Here is a 21,794-nt window from a genome sequence, read left to right as displayed (position 1 = left end):
AATGAGAATTCGACTGCTTACCCACTAAGTACACCAAGAACCAGGTTAAGAACGAAAAATGACCCCAGGATGATAAGACTAACAAAATAGACCCATGGCCATTCACATCCTATCGCATCATTCACCTGTAAAATGTAAGGAAATGAGTTATGGTTAATTGATTGAATAAATGGCAGAGTCCTTTTTGCAGTTGCCAGATTGAACAGGTCTCCTTTTACTAGCACCCAACTCTACAATGAAAGCTGGTGACCAAAGAAATAGTACTTACCCTGGAATTCAGTGAATGTTTAATCGAGTATATTAAATTTGTAGTGTGAATCTTCAATAATATATAACACAGCTAGAGACTATCGTACATATTAATAACTATTTACAAGACTATTCATTCGTTTAGTAACACGGCTCTGAATTAAAATATTTTGTCCACTCAGTGATTTCTTTTTGAACCTGAGTGAAAGGTATATTTCAACACTGTGCTTTTTGATATAGAATTGGCTTTACTTTAATAATTGTTCGAGAAATTCTTATATCATTTACATAAGGTTTTTATATTTGTACATTTAACTTTGCATTGCTAAATGGTATATTCTAATGAAAATAGGAAGATACTTAAGACAATTTGGAAGGAAATAAAACTATCGCAATTAATGCCAGATGTGTTTATGGTGTTACATACTGTACAAACTATTTGTTCAGGGCAACTGAAAGCTGGACTCTGCTTTCATGAGAAAAGGTGTGTGCTTACCCGCTTAATACACCAAGTACAAGATTTAGCACGAAAAAAGACCCAAAGATGACGAGACTGACAAAATATACCCATGGCAACTCAAATCCCATTGAATCATTCATCTGTAAGAAATAAGATGGACTTAAAGAAGTAGTGTCCTGCAGTATTTAAGGGAAACCTCAAGAGAACAGACATTATATAAAAAAGTAATCACATTTCTAGCAGGCATTGCAAGAATTGCATCAATGGAATAACAGTCCTCATTTTATACACATTCTTAGAGTATGAAGCTTGGCAAAATGAAATAACATCTCAAAAGTACAAAATGGCATGGACCTACATTAAAACACCATATTACGGTTATAATCCTAATACAGACATAATAGCATACTCCACTTTTGAATTTGTTTTATAACAAAGCCAACGTATGGGCACATGGTTCACAATCTAAAGAGTAGAAGTTACTCACCGTCCTGTGTGACTGTCACAGCTGCCACCAGCCTCATAGCTGTTCCTACCAGTAGGTCAGAGGAGCCGACTACAATTTCACCCACTATAAAATGCCACGCCTGCCTATGTGGTTACCTACTTCGTAACCACAAGCACATGTTCTCTTTTCGAAACCTTACATACACGACAAGCGGAGCGGCAGGGGGTAGATTGAAGGAAAAGAAACTATAGACAACCCATGCAACGATCACTATGGTGACACATTTGTATTTACTAATACGCCCAGTTCCCTTTCCCCAGACTCATGGAAATACTATTGGCATCCAAATCTGACAGTGCAGCAGGTAGAGACGGTGTGACAAGAGCCCAGGACTGTATCCAAATAGCTGTCCATGAGCAGGGCTTGAATTGATCTTACTGCCAAATCGAGACGAGCGATAATAGAGCAGCTCCAGCATTACAAGGGCTGGGAGAACATAGGAAAGATGGGAAAATATGTTGGTTAATATAACATAATACACCAAAAATATACATAGGGAAATAGGCAATAAACACAAGGTAGGTTTTAATGGGAGAGATGTATAGAGAGAAGTTCATCAGGACTGAGGGAGTTGAGAACTGGACATAGATTCTGGGCTGTGATAATATTTCATGACCTAAATGTTCTCTTCCCACATAGTACAAGCAAGCACATCACAATTTTGGATCCTGGCAGGGCCGACTCAGACCGCCTTTCCAAGGTTGATAACAAGTAGATGACATATGGCATGAAGGGCTAAAGAAAAATAGTATATTATCATCAGATGTCCAGCACTGGCTCAGTTATTTTTTTCTATCTGCTCATCTATTTTTCTTCTCCACATTTTATTAGTCAATGCAAGTACAGATTTCATTAAAAAAGTCAAAAGAAGAGAGAAATACGTGAGACAGTGCTTAAAAGGGATTACGCTTGCATAGCCTACAGATATACCTATTACTGCTTACTAGTGCCAAATCATGAATGTTGAAGATTCAGAATGGACAACTGTTCAGAATCATTTGTATGGATGACAAAACAACTGAAGGCGAAAAGGTGTATTTTACGACCAGAAAAACGTACAACTTAGGCAGGGGAGAACTAGAATGTACACTATGTGACTGATAGTGGGAACAAGCATAGGCAGAATTAGGGATGGCAACATCGGGAAAAAGGCTTTTCAGAATGGGCCTCGTCACTGGGAGACCATGGAAAATGTTCAAAGGGATCAATGCTATAGGATATTTGCTGAAAATCTTTTGGAATTTGTTAAGGGGGCAAAGGCAGATTGTTGTCATGATTTTGCTTCAGATCACTTGACCAATCATTTACACAAAGCTTAAATAATGGAATGCTGAATCAACATGTGGAAGCCCTAGAATGGCAAATGGCGGCTCTTCTACACAATAATATCCTTTATTCCCAATCTATAATACCATCACCGCAAGGCGAGAAACACTAACATTTAAGAGGGCCATATGCTTCTCTGAGCTGCTAGCACTATGTGGCTGTGCAAATGTTTCACAATTTGAGGATATTGAGGGTCTATCTATGGTAATATCATTTTTACTGTGAAAAAGGCAGGAAATAGGCGCTTAACAGAAGGGAGATGGCAGAAGGCAGATTTCCCATTAATTGACATCCACATCTGCAGATCTGATTTTGCAATTTTGGTCAGCTCCACTACTTATAGACTCTAGGGTGAGGACGCTTGCCCCATATTTTCAGAAGCTATACCAGAAGCTATACCAGTGGAGTTTCTCATCAATTTAGAGCAGCATACCTGAGCGGGAGTCAGAACTGGCAATGCAGCACAATCTCCGCTATTTCCCTGTTCGCTATCTCCTTACTGGCTCTGCGCACCAGCATGCCCTAGCCAATTTCAAGGGACGATCTTCATTTGATATCTGTGTCTAATTTCTTGTAAAAAGTTATGCTGAGCATTTAGATTGCTTTTTTTGAGGCAATATCACACAGTATATTGTGCTATAAGGTCAGTGAAGATGCCATGCCCCATACAGTGTGTCCAAAAATATCCTCACAATCCTACATTTGCATACACTTGTATTATTCCTGAATGTATATGAAAATCCAGAATTCAAAGACGGTGGATGACAGGCTACCACAGGCTCTGTACAATTTTCCTTTAGGTGATGCAGTTTCAGTTGAGATCTTCTTATGTCAGGATTATGTAGGACTCTCTAAAATTATAAAGCCCTACAGTTAAGAGGTGTATCGGCCACTTTGACTACCTGAAAATTGGCAAATACTCCCCAAAAGTAAAAATAGGAGTACAAATACTTGCAACCAAAAAAAAGGAAAAAGACATGTAGAATCTTGCGCCCTGCTTTCAGCCTCACAGCTCCATGATATGTTTGGACCAGTACTGCATGTAGTATCACAGGCAGAAACTACTATTGTAACTGCCTGATTGGAAGAAGTAACATATCTTTTAATGTGCATGAATAACTAGTTGCAAATAAATATCACAAAAACATTTTCGTTTTTCAGCTGAAACATATTTTACTTGCTTATAAAATACTCTCATTGAAAATTGGACTTCCATTTTTACTCCCTAAAAAATCATTTTACTCACAACTTGAAAAAACAGGGAGTAAAATACCTTCACTTTCAAATCTTATCTGGAACATTGGGAACAATAATGTGGATTGTTAGTAATAGAATATTTGTCAATGATTTTAGTTAGGTCGGATGGAGAGTCCAAGTTAGATGAGTCACATGTTTGTTGAATAACGCTCCCGAATGGGCCAAGAGATCTGTTGTGCGTAATGTGTGTGTAATGGTAATTTCCAGGGTTAAGTCAGAAAATTCTAGACTACTGAGATCAGTGAGATCCTTTGGCCCAGGATCAGCGTACTGTTCATTCATAACTGAATGGTCCAGCATAGATATGCCTTTTACAGGATTCACTGATTTCAGTTCTGTGCTTTAGCCCAAAGATTTAACACAATAGTGATCCATAAATCGCTGACCAGCAATTGGGGGAAAAAAGGAGATTGTGGTCGAGGAGTTTTGTAATCAGCTTGTTTCTTAACACTCTTAAAAACCTCTGAAGATTTAGCCCCATCTTATTTTTATCAGCAGGTCTAGCGTCGATATCGGCCGCAATCTGCAGGTCAGTGGATTTGAAGAAAAACTCAGAGTACCTTTGAGATGAAGGGCTGACAAGTGGGGATTGCATTCTTCCTGGAGAGTAGCTGAAATAATAAGGGATTTAATAGACTGTGCAGGCTTGAAGAGCGCCATGTTACTAGCTTGCCATGTAGTCTGGAGCTTTAAGTTCCTGAGGATCGTCCTGAACAGGCTGACTCCTTAGCCCTCACCTCATGCTAGCAGTAACCACAAATAGATTTTGTTAGAGGAGAAACAAGTGGCCAGAGCACAACTTCTAAAACACTCGGGGAGTCTGAAAAAGTTAAATGTTTGAGTAACAAGGAGGTTGTAGATCAAAGGGAGAAACTCCCTGCAGTCTCTAGGTCGTTTCAGATGCAACAAATCAGCAACACTCACCGGTGCAGCATTAAGTAGTGGCCGAGGCAGTCCTTCAACCCACAAACTGCAGACTGCAGACTTCCACTAAGTGTCCCACTTTGCAGCCCACTTGGCGGTGGATGCAACTATTGTAGAGAGTGTTGTAGGTGGAGCCAAAACAGCAGAAGGCAGCGAGGAAAGACCAGCAAGTACAGCAGGCTGCCACTTGGTGTCCCAAAATACTTTGTTAAAGGGACATTATGGTTAACTTGTACTAATAAAAACCTATGAAATTCAGTAAGAAATGTTGTTAAAAGGGACATTGTGGTTACAAGTAAAACCTAAACACCCCAGAAATTCGCCAGTTATGGTAGGTTTTGCAACCAACTGGCACCACCACCGTGCACTGCTAAGACTAACACTCAGGAAATCAAAGATGACATCACAAATGTCATTTATGACATCACTGACGACATCACATATCTAGGCCACTTGTTTTTGTTCACAACATATCTAGGCCACGTATTTTTGTTCACTTACAGCAAGAATTTAAAGATTCAAAATGTGCTATATATCTAGACGTTAACCTTCTCATACTTTTTTTAAAATGTGTTTTTTAAACTTTTATTTAACTTTTGCACAGAGTTACAACATTAAATTTCATACAGTTGAATTGCAAATTGCATCCAGTTCACTGTAGCGTACATGCTCAGGCGATTTATATACAGGCATTATGACACTTCATCTTCACTGTGCCTGCCTTCACTTTTATTAAGCAGGTATTGCCTAAATCCTCCCCATATGTCCTCTGGGCGATTTGTTAAGGGTAGTAAGCTAGAGTAGACTTCTTTATTGTCATTTGTCCAAGACATATCATTCACCCAGTCTTCCATCGAGGGGGGTATCTTACTTTTCCATTGCATCAATATAGCACGCTTAGCCAACAACAGACCCAGATTGAGAAGTCTACGTTGCACAGGGTTCATTTTACATACAAAGCCCAATAGACATGTTGGCTGGTCCACCATTTCTTCTAACGCATTACACACATTCGTCCAGTACTCAGTGAGTGCACCACAGGACCACAACATGTGAAGTATGTCTGCATCCTCGTTCCCACATATTGAGCACTTTCCTTCAGCCGCAGCATACATTTTCGTAAGGCAGACTGGGGTGAGGTGTACTCTGTTCAATATCTTGAAGTGGATTAGCCTCTATATGGAATTGCAAGAAATGTTCTTAGTCAGCCTGCATAGTTGCATCCAGTGCGTTTCAGTGAGAGTAATCCCTAGGTCTCTTTCACGCTCCCCTTTAAGATCTGGCGCTTGTACTATCCCAGCTGACAATGTTGTTTGTACAATGCAGAGGCTGTCTTCCTCTCTGCGCCAGCAGTGAGTGCATACCTCGGACTCAGGTGTAAGGGCGGTTCACGAGGGAACCCTCCCCACAGCGTCGCCAGTGCAGAGAGGAGTCTAAGATATTGTAATTTCTGTAGTGGAGTGTCACCAATACTGGCCTTAATGTCATCCCAGATTACAAACTGCCCTTTAGGGAACAGGTCTCTAAAGTGAAGTATGCCCCTGTCCTGTCAGTGGGTGGCCAGGACCATGTCCTGTGTTGGGGGGAGGTATGGCGCGCCCCAAACAGCCATGTCCGGGCTGTACATTGTTGTGTCTCTGGGGTGGAAGACTAGTCTAGCCCATGCTCGCTGCGTGACCAGGACCGGGTCCATCTGGTTGTCGCCTCTCGACTTCCACATGGGACGTCTTAGGTCCACCCTCCGCCCAGTATATCGCATAGTAAGCCTGTGCAGCTAGGAAGTACAGTACGAAATCAGGAACCGCCAACCCCCCCTGTTCATATGTCATTGTAAGACGCTTCCAACTAACTTGCACCTGGCCCTTCCACAAAAATGCCTAACATGCCATGCCCCATGTATTCTTGAGAGGAAGGATCTCCCAGGCCACAGTGGCACTGTGCTGAAGAGATAAAACAGTTTAGGGAGCATAATCAGTTTCACTAGCGCCAGTCTGCCCAAGAGTGAAATAGGGAGATGGTTCAAGCAGTCAATCTTGGCACAAAGCGTGTCGGCCAGGTCCTCATAATTAAGGGAGGGCACCAATTGAGCTGTTCATGCTATCTCAATGCCTAAATATTTCACCCGTTGTAGTGCCCACTTTAGTCCATACAGGTCACTGGGTTCACCAGTCCTATCTGTCAGTGGGAATATCTCAGATTTGTTAGTGTTCAGTCTGCGACCCGAATATTCCCTGAACTCTCGAACTGCTGCTAGCACCCTATGCAGGTATCTCTCGGGTTCCCGAACATACAGCATAATGTCGTCTGCATATTATCAACTCCACTCTCCCGGCTATAGCTTTCCCAGCCCGGTGCCATGCTCTCAGAAGGTCTGCTAATAGTTCTATCACCAATGCGAACAGTAGTGGGGAGAGCAGGCAGCCCTGCATGGTGCCCCCTGCTAATTCCAGGATCGAAGAGAGCACCCGGTTCACACAAACTTGTACCCATGGTTGCGTATAAAGAATGCACACCCAATGGATGAAGTTCGAGCCAAACTCATAGTTATGCAATACTCTAGATAAAAAGGGCCAGTATGCAGCATCGAATGATTTTTGCATATCTAAGGCAATTGCGACCCCTCTTGTGTCCTGCGGGATCCTTGCTAATATATTGTAGCACCTCCGTATGTTGCATGCCGTTGATCTGCCTTGCACGAATCCTGCTTGGTCTTCATGCACCATATATGGCATCAGTGTGTTTAATCAGGAAGCCAGTATCTTTGCAAATATCTTTGCATTGGTGTTTCTTAAGGGATAGCGTGCAATATGACCCATTGTCGTCCAGTGGCTTTCCCAGTTTCAATTATAGTGTGATGACTGCTTCTCACGTTGTATCCGGCAAAATACAATTTTCCAGCGCTTCAGTCCAGATTATCAGGAGATGGGGAGCCAGTATATCATTGAATTCCCTATAAAACTTTGTACCGAGACCATCTGAACCCAGAGCCTTACCGCCCGGAAGGTTCTTTTTAGTTTCTTTCATCTCGCTCAGTGTTATCTGTGTTTCTAGGGCGTTGCTGGCCTCTCCCGATAGCGTGGTGGGAATTTTTGCTACATAATCATCAATTTCGCAGTATGTAGCTACGCTTTGAGGGGAGTATAAATTGGCATAGAAATCATACAACACCCCGCCAATCTCTCCCAGCTTAGTAACCACCACCCCGTCTTGCCTGGTGACACACAGGGTATTCGTGTTGCCTCTCTCGCTGCGTACCACATTTGCCAAGAGCCTACCTGGCCTATCCCGTTCCCCATACCTGTGAGCGGCTGCTGGTCTGTCAAAATAGCAAAATTCCATGTCCGCTGCTGCTCGGTATTCAACCAGTTGCGTATTAATATCTATGCTAACCTGTGCTGTCGGGTGGTGTCGGAATTTCATTTAAGCCAGAAGGTCATTCTTCCGGCATTTTATCCTCCTCCGCATCCTGGTAAGGAAGAGGAGAGGCTCCATAGGTTGGATCCTAGGAGACCTTTGAGTTCTACATTTCACGCATGTTCCGGGTCAGAGTGGACGATCAGCTCTTTATAGGTTACACTGGAAGGCGTTTGGGACAAGCTGTTACTAAGCAGACTTTGTCTAGATGGATTATCTTGGCTATTTCTGAATGTTACCGCTTGGCGGGTAAGGACCCTCCGGTAGGCTTACGGGCCCATTCTACTAGGGGTATGGCTGCCTCTACTGCCCTGCAGAGGGGTGTTCCTATTCGTAACATCTGTGAAGCAGCCACATGGGCTTTGGTCCATACTTTTGTACGACACTACTCCCTAGATTCTATCCATGGGCAGGATCTGGCCTTTGCCAAGGTGGTCCTTTACTCTGCAATTTGATTGGGTATTCTAAATTCTTTTCCCTCCTCCATACGTTGGTACTGCTTTGGGAGTCTGTCATAGATATGGAATACATTGGAGGACCCAATCCCCTCGAAGAACAAGTAACTTTCTTACCTGGTAACGTTCTTTCGATGGGATGGTCTGACGACGTATTCCATATCGCTCCCTCCATACCTGCCCCGCTACAGAATTTCTTATGCGATTGCAGCTTACGTTTCCGGAAGGCTTTCTGTGGTCATACTGGCAGTAGTTTGTGCCACACGTTCCGGGGAAAAAACTGCAACTGAGGCTATGGGTGTCGTGCATCCTACTTATAACATCCGGTGGCGTCGGCTCGACGGAGGCCCTCCAGGACAGCATATCGCAGAACATTTTTCAAAGCAGCACAGCTGTGGTGATTACTGTCATAGATATGGAATACGTTGTCGGACCATCCCATCGAAAGAACGTTACCAGGTAAGAAAGTAACTTGTTCTTCTGGGCCGATTTGCGCAAATCATACCTCTGTGGATTCCCATGGGTGTCCTCTTTTCGGAAATGCATGGGGTTCCCCTTTTTCCTTGGTGGCTTGGACACCCGAGGCCCATATCTGTATGTTGTGCTTGTCTGGAGAAAGTGTGAAATTCAAGTGTCAAAACAGACTTGGGGCTACCTGTGTTTTAGGCTTTCGCCTTAGCGCCCAGGTAGGTGCACCCACACATGTGAGGTACCGTTTTCATCTGGACACCTGTGGGAACACGGGACAGTAGGCCATGTGTTGTTTGCGGCGTGTTTCGATGCGTGAGCCGAGTGAAATGTGCGGAAAATGCGTTTTTTTCCCCACATTTCGGAATTTGCGGGGGTGTCTGGGTAATACATTCTGGGCCAATTTACGCAAATCATACCTCTGCGGATTCCCACAAGTGTGTTCTTTTCGGAAATGCACGGGGTTCCCTGTTTTCCTTGGTGGCTTGGACACCCGAGGTCCATATCTGTATGTTGTGCTTGTCTGGAGAAAGTGTGAAATTCAGGTGTAAACAGACTTGGGGTTACCTGTTTTTTGGGCTTTCCCCTTGGCGCCCAGGTAGGTGCACCCACATATGTGAGGTACCGTTTTCATCGGGACACTTGTGGGAACGCAGGAAGGTCTAACATTTGTTGTGTTTGTGTGGTTTTCATAATGTTTTGACCCATTTGCTGGTGCCCTTTGTCACACAAACCTTTCATTTCCCAAATGTGACCTACATTTAGTCGCTGCTTTAGGCACCATACACTTTCACCTACCCTTGAAAAGGTCTGCCTGTGCTAATTGCTTCTGTTCAGACCGTGAGCATAAAACTCCTGTGTACCATGGCTCAGTGTTTGGCTTGTGGTATTGCTTGTTTTGTAAAACACTACAAAAAATGTGTGCTTTCCTAACTGCACGAGTTGAGGGAATGTAGAGGAGCATTGCTTTTCTCAAAATTCATAGAAGCCATTGCCGTACCAAGCCAACCATGTCCAACACATACCTTTTTTCGGTCATTTTCCTGCTTTTCCCCCAATCTATGGCATTTTCCCCTACCTAGTTGTTGCCTGACCTATGCAAATTACCCCTTCCTAAACTTGGAATTTTGTCTACTTTTCAGAAATATATGCCTTTCTGTCCTCCAATTCGGCTTTCCTACCCTTTTCTTCCATTCCGTCCATGCATGTCCAATTGGCAAAAAAGGCCAAAATCGCCTACCTCTCACAAAACAGTTGATAACCACATCAAAATATTTCTTTTTTCGTTTCCACTCTACCTGTTCCTGAAAGCAAGGAAATTGGGGAATTCAGCACAGCAAACCATTTGTTCCTAGCTCTTACAAGGAAAACACCACAGGCTTCTTCGTACATCATTTTATTGGCATTTTTGAAAAAACCCAAAATGTTCACCCTTTTTGGTTATTTTCTCTCACCCCCCTACAGCAACCTAGGATTCCTGGGTGGCGTTACAACCGCCTACATGTGGGAAAAAAAAGAAGCCAAATTTGGCCGAGATATCTCATGTAACAAAAGTTGTAAGGCATTGAATGGCCACATACCGAAATCACCAAAAAAGGCCCTGGCACTGGGGGGGAAATACCCATGGCACTTAAAGGGTTAATGTTATTATCATTTTCTGGTGATGCTGTTTCTTTCTTTCTTATATACTGTAGTTTCCCTATATGTCTCTCTGATTTGTATGCATTGTGAGTCTGTATAGGTATTGTTTGTAATAACACAAGTGTGTAGTAAGTCTTGAATTGTTAGCTATGTATTCCATGCTCAACTTTAGTGTTCATTGTGATAGGGTTGCATTTATTATGTTACTAGCCGATATTACCAGTTTAAAAATGCTGTACATCTATGGTGCATCCTGCAGCCATTGCCTATGTGTATGTTTTATTAGGTTCCTGTATTAACAACAACACTCCAATATAATGTTTTGTTTAGATGAGTACATTTAATACATTAAGTGGTTCGTGAGAGATCTCCCGATCATATCACCCTGACATCTTGTTACCAACACCGTAAACACAACCCCCTCTAGGGACTTTTCAACAAAATTAATTTCATTTGTGATGTCCTCTTTGATGTCCTGGGTGTGGTGGCACGAGTTATGGTTGCATAGCTTACCATAACTGGTCAATTTCTGAGGGTATTCAGTTTTACTTGTAACCATAAAGTCCCTTTAACAAAGTTTCTTCACTGAACTTCATAGGTTTTTAACAGACCTCCACTAATTTGCTAAAAGTTCCTTTTATCATATCCCCAATGTAGCAGCTGTGGAGTCCGCGGACATTAGGAAAGTCCATCGACAGCAGGTAGCATCAACAAAACCCAGAAGCACAGGGGACAACAGAAATGTTTGTACCCTTCAACCAACAAAAACATATACATAAAACAACATTACTTATCTTATATTTACTACACACAAATATATATTTTTGTACAATTCAACATTTCAAAATGTAAAAATTATGTTTTCATTTAGCACACAAAATGATGGAATGCACCAAGCACAAACCGTAACTGTACACCTCATATTATCAGTTTAGTACAACTCTTCATACACACCAAGATAGACCAGGAGCTCATTGGAAAACAACCTCTTACCAAATAGTAAGTTCACTGTATTTATTTCTCTATTTTTACCATTCATTATATAAACATTTCTCATAAGCAAATATCGCCATTTTTTATTTTGACAGAAATGGCAAACACACTTCAGTGGCCAGAAGAAACTATTCCCAAAGAAGACATGAGTGATGATTAAATCTCTAATGGTAAACAATACATATTTCAATATAAACAAATAATGTAATTTATACACAACTCAATGAAATAATAATGTCTTCTTGTCTTATAGTACATACTGTACTTGAAGAAACTACACCACAAATTATGGAGAATCCTAACAATCGGAAACACAATCCCAATCCCCAACTGTACACAATGAAATCATGCTCTTGTCTGCAAAATTGGATGAACTTAACAATGACTTTATAGAACTTTAAAATTATGGTAAAAATCATGTTATTAGAAATGTTGATTATGACTGTCCTACTTGTACCCGTCCTCTATGTCCCCAGCAATCACCCCAACCGAATTCACAAAATATCAATGAAAGACATTTGATGACTTTCCTCCCTCCTATGATGATGAATTTACAGAAATTCCAAATTATCAAATTTGTTTCCCATTCCCATACCCCATCCCTTTCATAAATACATTTTTTATACTATAAATATCTTGCATATTATTCTGTAATAAATTCCTTCATTTTTTTTACAACCCCATTTAATAGTTTGCAGACTATAACACTGTGCAGGGGGTCTATTCACAAAAGGGGCATCCGCGGACATCGCGTTTTGTCAGGACATGTGCGGCTTGCTTGATGCACTTTTAATTACACTGCAGATATGGGCGCCGGATTGCAGACATCCATGCGCATGTGTCTGGCATCTCCCACTCAACGGGTTCTGCGGACACCAGCTGCGGACGTCCACAGACGTCATCATGTGACCACACCCGTGTGGCATAATGATGTGTCCACGGACGTTTCTGTCACCGCGAACAGTTTAGAAACTGCATTTTCGGCCAATCTAGGATGTTTCAAGTAGAAAGTGTACCCTTCCAGAGCTCCCAGACCCATTCTTAGTTGATCTGTAAACTGTTTACAACTTTCCAAGACCTATTTTCAGCTCACAAGTTGACAGACGGTTCCTCTGAAGGGACCCACCCATTAATGTCAGTCATTCTCAATCTGGCTATCCAGGAGAGTACCTGCTTTGCAGAGCACTTAGAACCTGCTCCAATGGCATCTGTCATGGCCATCCCTCCTTCCCAGGGGACACCACCACCACCAGCTGGAGGTCATGGACAGGGGAACAGGTACAGCGATGCGAAGGAGTATGACGAGGAACAGCAAGATTAGGTAGAGGAAGTTCCTACCTCCAGCACCCGGAGAGAGTCATGGGTGTGGTGGTTTTTACCATTGTGGGGGGTGTACTGAAAGCCCAGGCTGTCCAGGTGAAATGCACTGAGTGCAGGGTCGTACTCAGTCGCGGACAACCTGTGCAGTTCTCCTTCGGGACCACCTCTATGAGCCGCCACACTCGCTCCAACCACCGAGGTGCTCTGAGAAAGGCTGTTCATTTCTCAGGGAGGAGTAGGTTATCTTCCTCTACCCCATATTCCTCAACCGCTCCTGCCACCAAACAGGGTACTCCTGTGGGGCAGAGGATCCCACCAGCTGCTTCACAGGCCATACAGGAGGCTGTCGATCCTTACCTTTCGAGGGTCAAAGTTGGCTGTATGTACTGCGACACACCACTCTGCAGGTGGGAGCAGTTTCAGAGTGCTTTTGAGGCTTCAGTCAAGGAGCACGAGAAACACTGCCCCCTACCTTAGATTTAAGGCACGTCCAAAATCTTCCCCTGTCCACCTGCCCCTCCGTATCTATGGTTGGTGCCCCTTCACTCCCCCACCTTTCCTCCTTGCCTCTCCTACAAAAAACAAAATCCCCCAGAAATATAACAGCCAGAAAGCTTTTGGAGCCACCTTCCACAGTTAAAAAATGCAACGTAAAAAAAAAAAAAAAATCGCAGGTCCTTTTGCAGCCTGCATAGTCCGCGGAAATCTGGAAAATTCCAGGCGTGGGATGTGGGGATTCCAAATCAATTCACTTTTCAAAAATGGTGATGTTTAAAGTGAGCCATACTCTCACAGAATGGTAATAAGATCGACCACTTTAACCCAGAAACTGTATACTATGAAACTTACACTTCTTCCAATACAATAGTAGCAGAGATGCCACGAGATTCAGTGTAAAGCTTCAATTAACTGATCCAAGATTCTCCCACAATCCACACACACTACTGCCTCAAAGCCATAGCCATCTTCACTCCACACAATAAAGAAAACACTTGCTACCCAGTCTTCCTTTAAACCACAACCATGACACCCGATTGGCTAATCCCACGATGTCCATGGACATCTACGGCTGTCTGCGGTCGTCACAGTCCCCTTTCCATGCCGGGCATCCTTAAAGAACACAGATGCCACGTCCAATGTCTGTGGACTACCGCAGCGTTCACGGATGCTGTTGCACAGGGCAGCCCTTCTACACTTTTTACTTTTATTTTTTTAACACTCCCTTATTGGCTGCTTTCAAACAGTCACACATCCATCCACCAATCACATCCAAAAGCTATGTGTGTAACCCTATCATCTCAGCTGAACACTTCAGATGTACTCTTGAACTTTCAGAGTACATGTCTCATGTTACTCACAGCCACCTACATCAAAAACGACTGTGAAACTCTCCAAGATTTCTATTTGCAGATTCAACATCTTTTACAAATATATGTATGCAGGGCTGCTGTCACTTACCCTGTAATACGCTTCTCAATAAGCATATTCTATTTTTTAACCACTCTATCAAATCCCATGTGTTGCAGCATTCTGCACCTGCTCACATCAAGTGGCAGTTATTACATGTACTGCCAACATATTAAACTTCCAAAACACCAAGTGCCACTTACAAATGTTCTACAAAAAGTTTGCATTGGCTTTTCCTTTCTTTTACAAAAAATCTAGACACAGTGCTGCTGTAAATGCACACGTGCATTTTTTTAACTTTCAACAAAATGCACCTAAAAAGAAACATGTTTAAAAATGCACCTTTTACATTTTTCATTCCATATAAACGTCATACTTTCCAACCTTTCTCAATACATCCCTTGTAGAGCCACCATTATCCACCTGCTCAAACATATGTGTATACTGCCAGATTATCTATATACAACACTTCACCTTACATATAAAGCACTGTTCTTTTTCAACCAATACTGAAAGGCACCAAACACTCCTCCAACTACAATCTGCCATTGCATTAGCACTAGGCCACAGTTTCCCTATTCTTTAAAAACACTGCAACACATTACACATATATTGCAGCACAAACACAGCACTTCTCTTATTTAAATCACCAGCCCAAAACTAACCTAGATATGCATCTTTTTCAGACACCCATTTTTGCCCTGTTCCTCATAATGTCCCAAACGGCACTAATCACAGTTACCTTACTGCACCAACCATAACATAGCTGTATTAACTGTTTTTCCTAACAACTCCTCCTATCTTAATAAATAACCTCTCATACTAAAAGTACTTCACCACTACCACATATACCCACTAACTTTCTTTTACAATTACAGGAAAGAAGATTGACGAAGCCAGCTACCAAAGAAAGAACACGCTTCACATCCTACAAAGTGAGTACATTAATATAGCATGTATATCTCTCTAATTGTAACAATGTACTTTTACTATAAATTAGCCTAGATTATTTGTTTCTACTCAACATTGTATTTTACTCTTACTTATTATAGTGCAACATTCACACTTTTTCTATTCCCATCTAAACATTGCTCTTTATTCAATACACCACCCATTCCTTACTGCCTACCAACACATCAATGTCTCATCAACAACCACAATTTCACTTCATTACTATTCTATAACCCTATCCACATGAGCTCCCAATTCCAACCCAACAACTTTCAAACTAATTGCATTCCAAATCACCAACACACATTAGCACATATACACCCACCTCTTCACCCCTTTTCCATTACACCCACATGACCCTCATACCTATGCACTGAATCACACCATTATAACAACCACTGTTTTCCTCAAAACATCATAATGTCCCTACTTACTCAATCACACCACCACTCCCTTACTCACTATCCCAAACCTATCACCACTGCACAGCCTTTTACGCTTACAACCTTCCCAACCACACCTATCATGCCACTGCACAATGACGTTCTATTTATCTGCACACCCACACAACCATCCATAATACATGCATGAACATTCCACCCCTTTTAAGCACAAACTTTCTTTTCCCCCCCAACAGACAAAACAGAATGCCTAAAAAAACAACTCTCTGGAAAACAAAGAAAAAATAGTGAAGGTAAACATATAACCAAGCCATATAGTCAGCCACCTCTAAAACAATTTATAGAAAACATTAAAACAAAACAGCTAGTAACCATACTCAACAAAACTAAACCAGCCACCACTATTAAAAGTAAGGCCCCTCTTGCAAAAACTAAAAGTAAAAAGAGATGTACAAACTAAAGCAGACCTACTAATGAACCTAACGCTAGATCTACCAAAGTTTACGTAGCCACGGTAAATTAATCCCAAAAACAAATTTTACCAAAAAAGAATCCACGGTAGAGTTTTTAACAATCTTCAAAAACAGGTCAAATGTCAGGATCTACCCTTAAAAACAACAGCAGAAAACAAATCCTCGAAGCTCTAATTGATAGCAAATTTTTACTAAAGAGAAAGTTGTTCATGTTAATTTTAAACAGAATGAAACCACCAACTAAATTAATCAATACATTACAAAGAGTACTTCTAAACATGCGCAATGTCAATGTAGGTACAGTTTTAAACATTTGTGAAGGTTAATGGATTCACACAAGCAGCACAGAACCATATTTCAATGAACAGACTTAGAAACAAAAAAAACAAAAAAACAATTGCCATAGACAATAATGGCTGAGGGTATGAAATGGTAGCAGCCAACATTATGGCAAAAGAAACCCTTATAGAAAAAACATCACCAACAAACCTTCAACCAAATGTTACTTTTGCCCAAGCAAACCACCCAGTGTACAAATAGATGTGCAGCTCAATATGTAACGTACACCAACAATCCTTACGACAATTCCTCAATAACTACGTGAATCTAAAAGACAAAAGTAGAATAAAAACTTTAACCATCAACTCCTGCCCAGTGCGCATCCACACTGGACTGCAGGGAAATTCATTAGCCTGCATTTCAGGAACTCTTTACAAAAGCACCTTCCACCACATCAAAATGTTAGCAACACACCATTCCACTATAGGAAAGCTTGTGCATAGACTGTACTATGCAAAAACACCTGTAAAATGTAAACAACATTCTCCTACATGGAACAGCCAAAGAACTCCAACGACGAATAGAGCACATCCAAAGTAAATATTTGGAACTGAAGTTGACTTAGAAAATTCACTAACTTTAGAAAACATTAGCGAAAACCTCAGAAACACCAACCTCCTTAAAAACACATGCAAAAAGAAATAGCTAAGTTTCAAAATACATCTGCTGAAATACCAGACCAAGTATGTTTCTGTTGTTGCTGAACTTTTTATAAAAGAGCACACACATAGTAGATATGGCCTACAAAATAGAGGACAATGAGGAATCCCAATGGTTCCAATTAGCTTTATATCTAACAGAAAATAAATGCAAAATAACTGACCCCCCAATAGTTTGCATATACTGCAATACAAAGCTTGCCAATAACCAAATGCCATCAAGTGTATCTCTAATAACTTATTAAAAGCTCTACAACAACTTAACTTTTATGAGAGCATTATAATGCAAACAGTACACCCATTTCAAGCTATAATATGCCTTCAACCAAAAACAGCCAAATTGCCTCCATCTGAGTTTCTAAAAGGCATTTGTGGCAAAGTAGTATATTTGCCATCAGACTTTAAAGAAAATGTAGAATCTCTAGGAGTACAATGGCCAATAGATCAATCTTTAATTGTACTAGTTAATGGTGTACCAACAAAAGAATTTGGCAACTAGACAACTTACACAAAGTTAGACAAGCCCGACAATATTTCAAAGAAAACAATGAATACTACAAAGATATAAACATAGGGGAAAACTGAAGAGAAACCACCCACATAATTCAAGATTCACCACAATCTGGCCGATTTGAACGTGTAGATCCTGTTACTGCAGCCAACATTTTAGACCAGTATACAATTCACCCACAACACTCCAAAGACACCGAGAACAGTATAGAAGCACATTCTTTTCCTGGTTCTATGTTCATTAAAATCATTGAAAACATGCATGTCGATGAATGGAAGTTGTACCCTTTTCCTCTATTCTCTCCTACAGGAAAAGGAGGAAGCTATGTATCATGAAGACCCAAGATTCAGAAAAAATGTAGAATACATTTTCCACCTCCTGTTTGAAAGTGAATTAGCAACTCTATGTTATGCAGCTGCACACACATTGAAAACAGGCTCTAATTTTTTAAACAAGTCTGCTACCCAACTGCCTCAAAAGATAAAAGACAAACAGGTCAAGTATCACAAATCTCTTGACAAACATGCATGGTACAAAACAATACTGGTTCTGACGTCATGATAAGGAACCTAGGACCACCCACATGGTTTGCTAATTAAGTTGTGCAGAATAAGCATGGGATGACATGCACAACTTCTTACGCACTGCAAACCAAAATAAAGAGGGAATAGATTTATAAAACACCTGGAGAACTTTGTTCTCTTAATCTTGATTCTCTTGTCTCGGGAGGATAGCTCAGCGGCAAAATGCCCGCTTTGGAAGCAAAACGTTACGGAGCAATACAGGTTCGATCCCCGGGTCCACGCTGTGAAACCTCTGGGTATTAAGCCTGTTATAAATAACCTATCATATCATATATCATATCATTAAAGTACTTTCAGCATCGATTAATTGCCATGCTGCACTTCATCTGCAATAAAAGTACCCCTCCACTCGGAGAAGTGGAACACTTCTTTTGGAGAAAAACGTGTCGGCTGATTCTATGAGAATAAACCATTAACAGATGAAGATTTATTAGAGACTATTTGAGCCATTTCAACAAAACCTTTTTTAGCTGACTATTACTAAGGCAGAGCGCGACTAGCCAGTACCTACTTTTCACTTGTTAAATGTACAATTGTATGGCATGCAATTAAAGGTTTGAAACTATCTTGTTTAACAGATTATACTAATTACCATATGCAACTAAGCAACCATACCCAGTATTATCCTATTTTCTTTCATCACAAAGAAACAAAATACAGATTCCATGATCACTATCCTCAATTCTACTACGATCATAAATACCATATACATGTCAATAATATCATTCCACCATATTACAAATAATGTATACTCCCCCAACAGTATCTATAATTACTATATACACATTACTATGGCCGTGGCCAGTGTCCAGATTTTTCGGGGCATGGCCACAAGTACGTACAATATACCTTCAAATAACGAGACTCACCCTGAATCTCCCCACTCCCAATGACGTCCATGGATAGTAAAAGTGACCACTGACAGTAGAGGACCGCCCTCCTCACATCTAGTGTGTGGAGTTTCACCTGAGCAGAGCTTTTGGGTTCCTGGAAGAAGGCCGGTAGCTCAATGGACTGGTTAACATGGAATTTGGAAATGAACTTAGGTGAGAACCTAGGGTGAGTGCATAAAACCAGTTTATCCTTATGAACAGTAAAGATATGATCCTGCACTGACAGAGCTTGAATTTCACTGACCCTTCTTACGGAGGTGATGACTACTAAAAAGGATGTTTTATAAGTCAAGTGTTTGAGACTAGATTTGTGCATGGGCTCAAAGGTGGGTCCCATCAGCTTAGCAAGTACCACATTAAGGTCCCAACCTGGGGGTGGGTTAGAAATTGGAGGGTGGAGTCTCTTTACCCCTTCCATAAATGCTTTGACAACTGGCACTTTCCACCAGGCCACCTTGTTATGGGAAGTGGTGTAGGCTGATAAAGCTGCCAGGTGCACTTTAAGTGAGTTAAACTCTAACCCTGCATCCAATAAGTGGAGCATATAGGTGACAACATTAGAAGGAGTACAATCAACTGGGTTGATTTGCTTCTTCTGGCACCAAAGAACGAATTGTTTCCATTTGTCATAGTAACAGTGCCTTGTGTTAGGTTTTCTTGACTCTTTCAAGATATCCATACATCTCTGCAATAAATTGAGATGTCCGAACTCTATGACTTCAGGAGCCATGCAGCCAAGTTCATTGGGTTGGGCTGAGGATGCACTGTTAGCCCCCCGTGCTGGGAGAGTAGGTTGTACCGGCACGGGAGTTTGATGGGGTCGCACACTGCTAATTTGCGTAGGTGTGGGTACCGTGGTTGTCTCGCCCACATAGGAGCAACTAGGATGAGCGTCATCGGTTCCCTGTGGATCTTGTTCACCACCTTCCTCATCAGAGGGGTTGGTGGAAAAGCATAGGCAAACATCCCTGACCAATTCATCCATAGGGCATTCCCCTTGGAGCCTGGCTGGGGGAACCTGGATGTGAAGTCTGGGCATTGCCTGTTTTCGCTTTTGGCGAACAGCTCTATAGTGGAGAAACACCACTGAGAGAAGAGGTCTCCTACAACTTCTTCGTGTAGTGTCCACTCGTGTTCTTCTGGGAGCGGATCCCTGCTCAGAGCATCTACTAGCGAGTTGAGATCCCACGGAACATGTTGGGATGACAGGTAAATCTTCCGTTTGAGTGCCCATCTCCAAAAGTTCTGGGCAAGCTTGGACACATTTGGCGAATGAGTGCCCCCTTGTTTGTTTAAGTAAAACATTGCCGTCATGCTGTCTGTTGGGATCTGCACTGATAGGTTGGATAGGAGGTGTTTGAATGCCTGAAGCGCTCTTAAGACTGCTCTACCAGGTTGATGTGGTTCTGAGCCACTGTGTGAGACGAGAGACCCTGAGCTGTATGGTGCAGGTAGTGGGCTCCCCACCCTGCTAGGGAGGAGTCTGTTGTGACAACGGCCTGTGTCTCTGGATCGTAGAAGGTTTCCCCTTTGTAAGATTCTCTCTTGTCCACCAGCGAAGAGTCTGTACTAGTGTTGGCGAAACAACCACTAGATCATCCCACTGACCACTTGCCTGAGACCACTGTTTCACCAACCATTCCTGCATGGGTTGCATGCGCAGGCGCGCGTGCAGAACCAGGTAAATGAAAGATGCCATCATGCCTAGCATACGCATCGCTTTGCGTACCCTATTTTGGCAACCGGCCTGATAGTGAGGAATTTGCAGCAACATATTCCGAATTCTTTCTTCTGATGGAAAGGCTAACCCCTCTTGGGTGTCTAGGACAGCTCCTAGGAACTGTTTTGAGGTGCTTGGCAATAGGCTTGATTTTTTCGCGTTGATTGAGAAGCCCAATTGGAAGAGGAGGTCGATAGTTGTTTGGATGTTTAGTATGCAAATTAAGCGGGTTTCCCCTGTGATGAGCCAGTCGTCCAGGTAAGGGTACACTGGGATTGCCTCCCTGCGTAGGTGTGCCGCCACCACCACCAGTACCTTGGTGAATACCCTTGGAGCCAAGGCTATTTCGAAGGGCAGCACCTTGAACTGGTAGTGCTGGTTGTCTATTTTGAAACACAAGAACCTTCTGTGCGCTGGGAACATTGAAATATGAAAATAGGCATCTTTCATATCCAATGTTGCCATGTAATCCCCCTTTTTTAGTAGGCGGATTACCGCTTGGAGTGTAGTCATGCAGAACTTTTGTCGCTTGACATACTTGTTTGCAGGGCGCAAATCTAATACTGGGCACATTGTTAGATCTTTTTTTTGGCACAAGGAAGTAAGTTGAATAAATACCCGTTTACCTGGTTGCCCGGGACGAGTTCTATGGCGTCCTTTGCAAGTAGAATGGCAATCTCCTCGAGAAGGATTTTCTGGTGCTCCAACAAGTGTACCTTCTGTCTTGGAGGATGGTTGTGGGGACACTCTAGTAGTTCTATACAGTACAGATCCTGCCGGCACTGTGGACAGCACCCATCTGTCCGAAGTAATCCCTTCCCATGCGTGGTTGAAGGTAGAA

At 42.1% G+C, this 21,794-nt stretch overlaps 1 protein-coding gene across 5 annotated transcripts in view; it reads right to left on the bottom strand.

The window, feature by feature from the left end:
* CACNA1D (calcium voltage-gated channel subunit alpha1 D) overlaps positions 1–21,794 on the bottom strand; it is a 2,225,258-nt gene that overhangs the window by 1,351,925 nt on the left and 851,539 nt on the right. For 3 of the 5 annotated variants that reach the window (XM_069643624.1, XM_069643621.1, XM_069643623.1), the window contains exon 8: positions 746–849. In XM_069643624.1, coding sequence (XP_069499725.1) covers positions 746–849 — 104 coding nt within the window. Of the gene's footprint in view, positions 1–21; positions 126–745; positions 850–21,794 lie in introns of all 5 variants that reach the window. The other 2 variants (XM_069643622.1, XM_069643625.1) reach the window with 1 other exon arrangement.

This window comes from Ambystoma mexicanum, chromosome 2p, assembly GCF_040938575.1.
Source record: "Ambystoma mexicanum isolate Mex_15411 chromosome 2p, UKY_AmexF1_1, whole genome shotgun sequence".
Classification (NCBI taxonomy): domain Eukaryota; kingdom Metazoa; phylum Chordata; class Amphibia; order Caudata; family Ambystomatidae; genus Ambystoma; species Ambystoma mexicanum.
Note: the sequence above shows the minus strand (reverse complement) of the source record. Positions and strands in the feature narration are given on the sequence as shown.